At 43.4% G+C, this 13,009-nt stretch overlaps 1 protein-coding gene across 4 annotated transcripts in view; it reads right to left on the reverse strand.

Annotated features, from left to right (window-relative positions):
• Positions 1 to 390: 390 nt before the first annotated feature.
• Positions 391 to 13,009, reverse strand: part of rab11fip5a (RAB11 family interacting protein 5a (class I)) — a 28,110-nt gene continuing 15,491 nt past the window's right edge. The window contains exons 3-6 of one of the 4 annotated variants that reach the window (XM_076748361.1): positions 10,964 to 11,552; positions 6,120 to 8,621; positions 4,235 to 4,391; positions 391 to 3,518 (exon numbers count right to left, since the gene is read on the reverse strand). In XM_076748361.1, coding sequence (XP_076604476.1) covers positions 3,261 to 3,518; positions 4,235 to 4,391; positions 6,120 to 8,621; positions 10,964 to 11,552 — 3,506 coding nt within the window. In that variant the 3' untranslated portion in view covers positions 391 to 3,260. Of the gene's footprint in view, positions 3,519 to 4,225; positions 4,392 to 6,119; positions 8,622 to 10,963; positions 11,553 to 13,009 lie in introns of all 4 variants that reach the window. The other 3 variants (XM_076748359.1, XM_076748362.1, XM_076748363.1) reach the window with 3 other exon arrangements.

Consider the following 13,009-nt stretch of genomic DNA (forward strand, 5'->3'; position numbering starts at 1 on the left):
GTCAATAAGAATTTAACGATTGATATTACAGGCACACCATGTACATTTTTTTTTTTACTAGTTATTAATTCACACACAGTATATTATGATTTTAAGATGTTCAGAAGTCATAAAATGTTCAAATCGGATTTAGCGCGTTTGATTTTAAACTAATAGCTTATTTAGTTGCGATAACCTAAATGTTTTGCGCATTTATCTTAAAGAGAAGAAGAAAGGAGCTGAATAAATCCTGGTATTTTACCAGATTTATCTGGATCCGGACACAAAAGGGAGCTCACTATCAGAAACAAACCCTGAATGCAAACATAAGAACACCACTGTAAACAAAGAATTACCACAACCAAAAACATACACAAACACACCCCAAAGAAAGATTTACAACCAAGCATATGGTGAGCAAGAAACACAAAATATTCTTTATTAAATATACAAAATTTGTGAAACAGAATTGCATCACGAATTGTAAACTTTCCAATCTTACATACTACCTTAAGCACATTCCACCAGCTACACAATCAAGGACAAAATACAATCAGTTTAAACTTAAATAAAACTTGGAAAATGGAAGACATGGAGGAGGACGTTTATTCTTGCGCTTCGTAAGTGCCGAGTCACATTTAATATGTCTCTACAGTCATCTATGCACTTGATATTGAGATCGCACAGCAGAACTGAGATGACAAGACGGTTTTGGATGTTTCTGTATGCTTCAAGCTCACTGGAAAATCATCGTCATGGTGTCAAAACCAAGTGCTTAAATCACAGAGCGATCAGAAAGTGCAGTACGGTGTGAAGTAGATCTAACTATACCGATATGAACAGAGAGGTACAGTAGAGTAATGTTCTGACGATTAAGTAGTGCAAGAACATCCACAAATGCTGTTAAAAGTGGCATCATATCAGAATACTTTATGGTGTATCAATCTGCTCCATAGATTAAGTTTCAAGGCTTTTTTTTTCTTTTTTTGGCATTTCACAGATAATCACTGTTACTGCTCATTTTCTATTGGTATGCATACAGTTTATTTTTGTGCAGTGATCTAATCAATATCATACCAAAGCATGAAAAGAAGTAGGAAAAAACAAAAAAACAACTTTCAGCAAACAGATGGCTTATCATTTTCAAAACCTGCCCCGAGCCCCGACAAGTAAAATGAAGTGCTAGACTCTTAATGAACGGCAAAACAAAACAAAAATAAGGCAGCATTTGGCATTTCAATACGGCATATATGCTGTAAAACGCGGTATATATCCCTTTGTAACACCTGAAAGCAGGAGCGATATGCGTGCTGGAGCCGAAGCAGATGTGACACAGACACTGAGGGAGGGGAGTCAAGTACCAGCATGTCGCAGGCATTTTCTCAACGGTGGAGTCGTGTCGATAACACACACGTGGGAAGGCAGAAGCATGAGAGCGGAGAAGCTGTGATGGCCGATCTCCATACTGACTGGATACTGAGTGATACTGTCTTCACCTGATAACACTGTGACCCATACAAGAATCAGTTAGCTTATTAGGCTGAGCATTATGGGTAATTTCAAGACATGCCCATTGAACAGAAAGAGGGAAGAAAGGAGGGAAAAAAGGAACAAGCAAAAGATAAACGGCACTTTTCGTGCGTAGAAAGTAAAACCATTCGCTTGCTGGCTAAGAACACTTTTGAACATTCATAAGCTACGATCAGTTCCTGGTAATGTGCACGTGACAAGGCTGAACTCTCACACCGCTCATTTGGTTTGTAGTTTCAAAAACTGGTCAGAGCACTCGATATTCAAGGAGGAACGTTTGTAGAGTGTCGATCCAAAACAACATATACAGAAGACGGAAAAAGGGACGCCAGTCACAGAAGTTCAAGTCACTGCGGTTCAGCACAGTGCAGTTTATTACCGTATGTGAAACATATTGGTGGTTCTGCTTGGATTTACCTCATTAACCAAATATCGTATCTACTTTGAAATAATTCTGCAGCTGCTGGTTTCAGGTCATTTCAGTTAAAGGAAACACACTTCGACGCTTCCTTGCCAAGAGTTCAATGAGAGGATCGATAACACTCTCTGCCAAGTGTGAATCTTGAGCCGGGCGGTCATTAGCTTAGCATTAAGACTGGAAACAGTTAGCCTGGCTCTGTCCAAAGTTAAAAAAATACGGCGACCAACATGTTTAAAGCACTAAGCAGTGGTTTTCGGGGGGGAGCCAGGCATCAATAAAAACACATGTTTTTACTCTTCTATTTGTGTATAGAGCTACTGGTTGGTGTTCTTTGCATGTTCGGACAGTGCCAGGCTACCCCTGCGTCCCGGCTTAAGTAAAAAAGGTCAAATACTTGCTGTTTTACATTACAGTCAACTGAGCATTTTTGGATTTTGAACCGTTGGTCTGACAAAACAGGCAAATTGAAGATGTCACCCTGCTTTATCGTCTTTTTAGACCAAATGATTAATTCAGTAATTGAGGCAGATTAACTGAGAATGAAAAATATCATTAATTATGCTTTCTGTTGACTAAATCTTACATCTTGCAGATCAAAGCATAATCGCCGTGTTCTGAAAAAGGTCCCTGCTCTCAGCTGCAGCTCTGACCTAAAATCAAAGGCGTCAAAATGTGCACTGTGATCAATTATTGTCTTGAGGAGCTTTCAGGTCACTTCATGGTGATTTTCATGCAGCACTGAGATGAAGTGAAACCAAGGTGTGCTACAGAAACGACCAGTGGAAAAAAATGATTTGAAGTAAGCATTTTATAGTTAATGTACAAAAAGATGCAAGTGGCCCTTCACGCTGTTCGCTCCCCTCCGGCTGCAACTGTGACACTTCTGAACGGCGTGAGGAGTTAGCTGATATACAGAGCTTTGGAGTGAAACTCTACCAACGCCCTCTTTTGTGATAAGGTGATAGAAGTGACAAGTGAGGTGAAAAGGAGGAATCGATGTTTCTACAATCAGGATCCCGAAGTGGAAGCGTCTGGGTTTGGAACACACTGGGCTCACTCCTCTGAGAACTTAAAACCAACTGGCTGTGTGAACCTGAAAACAACCTGAGGACCCGCTACATTCAGAACCGCCCGAACCGAACCCTTCGACGAGGCCGCGTTTCAGCACAGTAAAGCATGCCGTCTGGAAAACATCGCCTCGACATCTCTCAGTGCCTAAATATTTGTATCAAAAAGGACAGCATAGCAGTGAAAAGACTAAAGAGCTGTTGTGGAGGTTAGAGTGAACAGATGCGGATTGAACTGCAAACCCCGCCCCCCCCCCCATTCGTCACTTTAACTTGGAACGCACTTGCAGGAGCGTGGGCTTCTGCTCCATGATGCGCACCAGCAGCGTGTCAATGTAGTCCTCCAGATCTCTGACCTGCGGCTTCAGTTTCTTCAGCTCCACCTCCCGCTTAGCCAGCAAAAACTTCTGGCGCTCAAACTCCGCCTTCTGCCTCTCCAGCTCCGCCTCGCGCTGCACCAGCAGGGCGACCAGTTCGCTGTGGTTCAGGTGGTAGTACGAGCCCGCTCCTTCTGTCGCAGACTGAAGGCAGACAGACAGGGAGGAAGAGCAAACATAACAGTGTGAGGTCTGTGTGAGGCAGGACTACACGTACGACCCCGATCGATCACACCACGTCTTATCTCAACATCACGCACGACATCAGGTGTCATCGGGAAGGCTGATGATGCAGCTGTCAATCAAACTGACAGAAGCGTTGTGTGTGATGCTCACAAAAATGAATAAAATCTCATCACTTTTGTTACCTGATGTTGTGTCTTACAACATCCTTACTGAAGGAAAAACAATATCATCTGTATGAAATCCAACGTTAAATCTGCCTAAAATCTGTATAACTTCAATTAAGAATAAACATTATGAAGACAGGGTTTAAAAAAAAAACATTGTTTTGTTTTCAATCCCTGATTCTCGTCAGTTTGCATCTGTCAAGTTGAGAAACATTTATTACACTTACTGCTGATAAATGGAGTATCATCATTGTTGTTGTTGTGCTTCTCATAGTCAACCAGCAGGAGGTGTGTTGGTCGAGAAACTCACACAAACAACTTTAAAATGTCTTTTTTGAAGCGAACCACTTTGTTTGATGACTAGAAGTGTAATTTCACTTACATGTTTGCAGGTTCACATATGACATAAATCTAAACACAAATCATGACTATATAACCTCAAACGTATAGTTACTGCTTGCCTCTGAATACTGCAGTATCTTCATATCGTTATTGTAATACCTTCTGTACCTTCTTCCTGTCCGTCTCCTGCTCGCTGGGCTGACTGCTCCTCCCCGGATGGATGGTGGACTTGAGCTTCTCCAGGCCGGTGGCCAGCACTGACCGGCCCTCAGTCCGCTTCTCCTCAGCCAGCATGGCAGTGGTCAGGGGCTTCACGGGGTGGGGGCTGGATGAGACGACAACAAGCAGCACACACACACATGATCAGCTATCCCACTTCACAGGACGGCGCCCCTGTGGCTGAATACAGGAGACTCTCAGGAGATGTAAGAACTCCATGTGGCTGCCAAACTGGAGGTCCATAAAGAAGCCCATTAACTTCCTGCAACGTAAATCTTGAACATCTCAGTCTGTGTCTGAAATGATCATATACAGAAAATTCATTTGAAAGAGGACTTGAATTTACATCTATTTGTCCTTTCTCTGTTATTTTGTTAAAAGTAGCAGAGAGGAAGTAGAGGGGTGGTTTGTGCAATGTGTGATTTTCAGAGTAAAATCCTTTAAGCAGCCACTTAAACAGCTTTAGTCTTAATAGAATTAAACATACTTATGGCTGTGGGTGATACTCAAGGCTTATTTTGATTCATGTAAAACATAATGTTTGAACTTTCAGTGTTAGCCTGAAAATTGGCACTTATTAGCATTTAACTGCTATTATTAAAATAAACTATGGGGAATCACCTACAGTTAACCACCAAACTACAACTACTGGTTTCCTTTGGGAAACTTTGTGAAGACAAACAAGAAAAATTCAAGTATCACAAGACTGAAAAATGAACTTACAGATGAAGTTGTTTTTTTGTTGTTGTTTGTGTTTTTATACAGACCCATTTCACATAGGCTAAAAAGTCTCACTATTTAATTCAAACAATTGGCCTGCTTGGCCAGCTGGCTGGCAAACAACCAGAAACCAACTCTCAGGTTAACTTGAAGGATTTTCTCAACCTACAACTCCACGATAACACAGGAAAGACAGTTTCCTGTGTCAGTGACCTACATTTACAAGGAAATCTATCTTATCAAACACTCACTTACCTACTTACTGCAGAGACTTGCATACACACAACCAAGTCTTTGCCACATATAGCTTTGTTTAGCCCAGATAATACCAGTTTATCCATGATTGGAGCACAGCCGTTTCTCTGTGGGCCTCCAGGATGACACCAGACATGGATGCTTCAGGACAACCTTTTCCATTCCCATTAAGCCTTCATTTTAGTGATCAAGAGCAAAGGAGTTAACACATGTGCAACACTCCTCATTACAAGAAATAGTGGTGAAAATGAAAATTAAATTAGCTCAAAACTGAAAGACTTAATTGCATGCGTCAGTGCAATCAAACATGTGGTATTGTGTTAAATTTAATATTACCCCGAGGTGAGACGGAAATGCTATCAGTGACACAACAACACCTTTTCTGCCTCCTATAAAGTCTTGTTTCTGGTTGATGTTTGGATTGTGGTTGTGTGAGAACACTTGCTAGCCCTGTGGGGAGGGGGTTGGTGTTTGTGTGTGTGTGTGTGTGTGTGTGTGTGTGTTGGAGGGAGGGGGTGCGTAGTAGGATTCAGGGCAAAATAATAACTGCTAATTGGCCTGAGGCTCTGTTTCCCCTCCTGGTGCCACGGAGCCAGGACCCACATAAGGCACCTGCGGAGGAGTCCTGTTAACACCAGTATGTGTGTGTGTGTGTGTGTGTGTGGTAACAAAGAGATGAAAAAGAGGAGGTCACACCACAAAGGAGAAAACCCCTGAGAGTCGGCGGCACAGAAGAAAAGCAGGCGGAAGCGGAGCGGCAGAGGGAGACTGGAGAGACGACAGGATAGAGATTTCTGGAAGTGGGAAAAAGTGCTTCCCCTCCACCTTTTCACCGAGCACTGAGCATGTGCAACCTCACCTGTTCCGCTGATTGGCTGCCCGCTGCTGCTGCTGGCTCTCCTGAGGCATTGGTTTTGGCGCCGCAACTCGTGCTGTGCTGGGTGGTGACCTCGCCGTAGCATCGGCAAAGGGAGGGAGGGAACAGAGCGCTACAGGGGAGCTACTACTGTCAGCAGTTAGAGAAGGAGCAAAGTAGATCAGAAAGGGGAGGTCAGGGCCAGGCTGTGCTGAAGAGGACTCCTGTATGGCACCTGGATCACTCCCAAAGGAGGGCAGGAGGAGCTCGTCAAAGGCAGGTATTAATGTGCCCTCAGACTGGGAGCGGTGCAGCGTAGCATTTTGCTCCTGAGGGCCTAAGACATCATGACTTTCCACACCTCCTTCGGTGAGGTTCCTCGGGTTACAGCTCATGTGAGAGTCTGTCGATGCCGCTGGGAGTACTTCTAAACCAAAGTCGTCCCCTATCATGAAACTTGGCTCAAGAGTTGCAGCGTTGGCCTTGGCTCCACAGAGGGATTCCTCAAATTGAACTGGGTTGATTCCTTCATTGGATGGCTTGCATGCATTGGTGGAATTTCCTTGGCCCAATGCAGCAGTCGTCTGAATCTCACTCAGCTCATCGCAGAGAGTTGAGTTCACAGAGTGTAGCGTCTCGTTTGGCTCTGAGCCGCTGGTGCATTTGGAGGAACGGTGAGAATCACAGGTTTGGTAATCCTGCGAGTCGGTGCTGACGTAAAGGCTTTGGAGAAAGATGCTGGTGCTCTGATCGGACACCCGAGTGTGCAACAGCTGGTCGTCGAAGTCCTTGCTTGGACTGTTTGCAATGTGACTGGTGTTAAGGAAATCACCGAAAAGTCCAAATGGTATAGGAGAATGTCGACTCGCATCCTGCCCTCCTAAACTAGTGCTCTCATTGGGCAAGTCTGTGGAACTCTGCTTCACATCAGGCGAGGAGGTTATGATGTGTAATGATGGGTGTGCGGAGCAGAGTTCATCATCTGGAGTAGCAGAGGTGATCACATCTGTAGCGTTACTCACAGATACCGAAGAATCATTGAGCACTTCTGAAAATTCCTCTGGAGATCTGTTGAATTCGCCTTTGACTCTGTCGCCATTTTCCTTGTCAGACTGTACGGAGATGTTGGATTCTGACTGTAGTTCTGAGAGTTTTGGTGCCTGAATCTCTCTTCCAGTGATCACAGGCTGATGAAGTGTGAGCACTGGAGACTGTGGCGTCAATGACGCCTCCAAAACATTTATGTCTACCTTTTCATCACCATCCCTGTGCTGAATAACAGTGTGCTGGTCTGCATCAACTAAAGTCAGATCATTTGACCCGTCAGTAATGTCATCTTCAGATTCCGGGGGCTTAAAGGTTTTGACCACAGCTGACTCAGAGGAATTCTCAAAGCCGAGGATGTTGCTTTCAAAGTTCTGCACCTCAGCCTCCTCTGAGGAGGATGCAGAGAATTTGTCAGAATAAGAAGAGAGACATGAGTGGAAATCCTCTTCTGCTGAACTGCCAAGACCTGAAGAACCAGGATCAGGGGAGCTGCTGTTGAGCTTTACAGGCGAGTTGTGATGGAGGGCTTGATGCATATTAGTGTTGGTTAAATCATTTGTGTTAGTAGCACTGCTAGCTTGATTAGTTCCAGTGCAAGCAGTCAGTTTTGGTGAGTTCGCTGGAGCATTTAAAGTTGTGTTGTCACTCTCAAAGCTTGTGTGCTCTGGGATCGTCTCAAGATATTGTGCAAAAGTGTCAAAGTGATATGTGTTAGTGTTCATCACCTGGCTGGAGGTTTCATGTGCTTCGATTACAAATTCTGTGCAAGGCTGATGATGTGGTGCGTCATTCGCGTTTGTGTTTTGATCATCTGTTATGGGTAGTAATGCTCCTTTATTATTGCAGTGTTCCAGTGGATGGTCACTTAAGTTTTGCTCTGTTTTGTAATCTGTGGTCAGATCCTCAGGAGACTGCAGCCTGCCAGCTGCAAATGCTTCAAAGGATTCGTCCCACTCCGAATCCGCTTCTAGCTCCCCGACAGATATAAAAGGGTTGGATGGCCTCTTGCTCAAAAATGTCTCCCTTTCCATGGGAGTCAGAGGGAGAGGTCGTTTCTCAACTCTGGACATCGCTTTGTTCTTTGCATCTGTACCAGTGATGGAGTCCTCTGCGGTTTGGCTGATGTTAGTTGAGGTGGGGTTAGGGTTACTCGGCTGTGGAAAGAGCTGCGCTATGGGGGGCCGGGAGCTGGAGAGATAGGGCAAAGGAGGCAGCGAAGGTTTTGAGGGCTGAGCGGTTAGCGGTTCATAAAAAGGGTTGTGCTGGAGGAGAGAGAAGAAAGGGTTGCAGGGGGATATCGGGGGTGGTGTGCTCTGTGAGTGGCTAAAGGGGTTAGTGTGATGCAGCGGAGAAACCAGAGAGGCAGGATCTACAGGGGGACCCGAGGGGTGCTGACTAGGTGGGAGGGGTGGTGGGTGGGGGTCAGTGCTGGGCTCTAGTTTAGGTGACACCACCAGGCTGTGAAAGAAAGGGCACACATTCCTCTTTGATTAGTGAGGATTGTTCACACAGCTGAACGACAGGCCTGCAGCAGGTGTTCTGTCTCAGTTCACATCTTAATCACATATTCTTACAGACTGTAAGACTCTGTATAATCTGTTTCTCCTAATTTATTCAAAATGAACCAGCCTTTTTATTCATTTAAACCCTGTTTTAGTTCAGGACTGGCAGTTTCGTTGCTTACAGTGCAGGTTTTCGATAAGGGCCTTTTTATCAGCAATCACTGAATTTTCTGGCCACTGGAGGGCAGCGCAACAAGCTGTAAGCACAACATTGACATTTTATCACCTTTTAAAGTAAACATGGTAGCAAAGAGTTGCCAGTTTGCACATTCTGCAGACACACAGCAGCGTTAGCAGTGGAACCAAAACAATAAGCTAAAATCTCATGAAAAGTCTACACACAGGAGCTTTCACTGCTATGCAAACAGTGTCAATCAAAAATTGTAAAAACAGTGTAAATCAATCATGCATGTTTTCATATATCACAAACATCAGTCTCCGTCCTCTCTCGTGTGTTTTCATTGGCTCATGATGTAACATTTTGCAAGAAAAGTGGATGCAGCCCGGTGTAGTGATTACTTAGTGCAACTGGTGCCAACTTGGCACCTTTCCCCAGGGATTCAAGAGCATGTGGGTGTGTAGGCCGTGAAAATGTATAGTTACACAGCTGGCAGAGAGGTATTGAGTGTACTATGGTCTAGAATAGCTGACCTCGCATCAATCAGCCGGTGCTTATCAGTCCAATATTTTGTTTACGTTCGGTGTATATGAATATTACGATGCCGTACTGCACTGGAGTAAACAGATGAAAATAAAAAATTAAAAGGAACTGTTTCAGGGTTCTTCTAGACCTGAAATAAAGATTAATTATATATAAACTCTGATACAAACTGCAGTGAGCAGTACAAGAGAAAGTACAGTGCAGCAGGTGACACCCCCAAAATAAATTACCCACTTAAGAATGTGCTTGTGTTACAAGTGGAAATAAAATTAGATGGGTTTTTCTTCCCTATATTCTCCCTGCCCACATACACAAAAACACACTCTCTCTCACACACACACACACACACACACACCAAACCTATAAGAGAGCAAGGACTGCTCCAGCTCACATCATCATCTTTGCAATGATGATTATTACTGAACCATATTACAGTGTGCACAAGGCTTCGGCTTGATAAAGCTAATTTCACAAAAGCAGCTCCCCTCCTCCATCTGCATTGCAGATACCTGCTGTAACCAGAGACTGAGACCAGGAGCTGAGGGGGGACGTGCACAGAGCTGGAAGCAAATTCTGGCAGCCATGCTGGTACACAGAAAGTGAAAAGTAAACAGCTTCTCTGATAACTGTTCAACATTATGCGTATTCTCTGAATACAGATTTGGGAAATTCAAACCTCTTGTAATCGGGTACATTTTCAGTGTTTACTCCAATTTAAGCTTCTGTAAGTTCTATTTAAAGAACCCTCGAACACAAGAGATATTCTTTTCTTTATCCTCCAAATGATGAGATTAAATAAAATTGCCCTACGGTAACCAACGCCCTTTAAAGGAATATTTCAACATTTTGGGAAACTGGCTTATTTTTTTTTATCTTGTTCAATTAATCAATGTCTTTAAATGGACAAAACACACACTAATTAATGAGATCTACAGGTGTTGGTTGGCGTGTCTTTGAACTTTTCTGACAGTGCCAGGCTAGCTGTTTTAGCTTGCGTCTAGTCCTTATGCTAAGCTAAATTCATCTCCTGCTGACTCCGTCCATACTTAACACACGGACACAGAAAGCAAATTATTGAACTATTTCTTCAAAGTTTATTAGGTTAAATGATTTTTGAGACTGTGAGGTGATGGGTTCAGTTCTATTTTTGTAAAGCTGTTGTTTTATTGTATTCATAAAAGTTTTATTCAAATACAGATTTCTGTAACTTTTTAATTCTAATCATGAACGTTTTGGAACATAAATAAAAGATTATTGTTTTTCATCTATTTTTTAATTGCAATGAATCTAGTTTAGTTGTTTCAGCTCTGCTGCTAAATATCAGTCTATATTAAATAAATTCTTTCATGGTCTTATTTTCACCAAATAAAACCAAAGTATTCAGCTCAGATGCAATAAGACACTTCACTCTGTGACTTACGATGCAGGGAAATCTAAATGGGTACAAACTCTCAGCAGGTTCCTGACCTTTCGATCCATATTCAGATTGAAATGCTAATTCATCATCTGTTAGATGTTGCAACAAATGAACGTCAGTGTGTGATTAGTCCTCTGTGTGATCACAGTGTGTATCTCACCTGGGTTTGCTGTGCGAGTCCTTCGATCCAAACCATCCCTTGTGTTTCTCCTCGGCGGCAGCGGGGGCCTGTTCAGACTCATCCTTGGACTGACTCTGCCCTTTCCCTGCAGACTCGCTCCTCCCATGAGAGAACAAGTTCCTCTTCTGCTTTTTCCCCTGGCCATCCGACAACACCGTGGAGGAGGCGGCTTTGGGCAGAGCAGCCTGTCCCAACAGCTCCTCTTCGTCACCCAGCATGGGGCCGCTGTGCTCCAGGGCCGCTGCTATGGCTGCCTTCTCCTCCTCGCCGGGCTTGTCGAAAGACCAGCGGCGCCCATCTCCGACGGGGCCTTTGGGGAGGTCTGTGGAAGCCCGTGGGCTGAGGTTCTGTAGAGACATGGAGAGAGGCAAAGACTTCTGCAACAGTCCCAGGCCTAAAGAACCTGCAGGTTTTCCTGAGCCTGGGTCCAGGGGCTGGACGTTGTAAGCATGGCTTCCATTAACGCACACAGTGGGCTGAGGCACTGCGATGGTGATCTCACCAGCCTCATCACCAAACTCACATTTGAGGGAGGATGACGACTTGGGCGACGTGATTGCTGTGTGCTCTGCAAAAAGGAGGCAAGAGGAGGAGGAACAGAGGTGGGAGAGGACAGAGACAAAAGGCAGAGTGAGAAAAGACGGATGCAGGCAATCAATGAATAATAAATAAAATCTACAGGCAGCTTAATTGGGCGATAAAGTCTCGTAATGGTTTTGACTGACAATGTTTTTCACAGCAGGGTTGGTCACCATCACTGGCAGACGTGCTGTAGGTGTAAGAATGATTGGAAACGGATGAAGTGTTGCTCAGAGCGTCAGAGTGCAACATCTCTCCAACGCTGCTCTCCAATCAGGTGATTTAACAAAGTAGATGGTATCTGTAAAGTCTAAACACCTGTCAAAATAGAGCAGTTCCGCATGTGGGATTTTAACTTGACGTTAATTAATTCTTTGCGGGCGCACTGGCAGCCTGTTTCACAACAGGAGATGCAGACATTTAATGACTTAGTGTTTAAATTCTAACATCTTTTCAGTATGTTAGCTGAATATAGCAGCACTGTGGCGTTAGAGAGGAATGAAATGGATAAAAACAGCATTTTCTCTATTTTAACATGTCATAATGTTAAAAGTTAGATGGTGAAAAGACGAACTCATGTCACACTGATAAATGCATTTTTTTAACGTGTGCAGTGTGTTTGACTGGGTCAGTAATGAGTCATCCTCATCACACACAATGCGCCTGTTGTGAGCATTTACAGGAATAGATCAACACCTTTTTGTTTTCTTGTGAAGAATTAGATGAAAAGATACATAATGTTCTCACATCTGTCCATTAAATGAAGCCAGCCGACAGTTAGCTTAGCTTAGCAATAAAGGCTGAAAACAGAGGGGAAATGCCAGCCTGGGTCTGGGCAAAGGTAGCAAAATCTGCCTACTAGCAACTCTAAAGGTCACCATTTAAAGCATTTTATCTGGTTTGTTTATCTATTCAAATGATAAAGTAAAGATTCCATATCATTTCCTGCCTTTATGCTAAGCTAAGCTAACTGGCTGCTAACTGTAGCTTCATATTTAATGGACAAATGAGAAAGTGGTATCGATCTTCTCATCTAATTCCCAGCAACAAAGCAACTATTGTGCAAATATTAAAAAATATATAAATAATTTTACGCTGTATATCTGTTTTATTCTCACCATTTTTGAAGCACATACAAGCTAATAAGTTTCGGTTTCACAGTCACCCAGTCATCCATCCATTTTCTGAATAACAAAACTTCCTTTTCAAAATAATAATTAAATACAAGTGAAAAGCAACTTCATAAACGAAAAGGAAAAAAAACCTCAAACTCATTGTGCAGTTCAGAGTTGGTGGCTGGTGTGAAAGAATTTTGAGGAAGTGGTTTATTTCAACATATTCTGAATAGATATTTTACATAAACCACTAAAAAACCACCAGCAAGTTCTGCAGGAGAAATTTATAGTGGTGGACGGGGATCAATGGTAGCAGATTCGTTTAGAGTTG

The sequence above is a fragment of the Chaetodon auriga genome, chromosome 14 (genome assembly GCF_051107435.1).
Source record: "Chaetodon auriga isolate fChaAug3 chromosome 14, fChaAug3.hap1, whole genome shotgun sequence".
NCBI lineage: Eukaryota > Metazoa > Chordata > Actinopteri > Chaetodontiformes > Chaetodontidae > Chaetodon > Chaetodon auriga.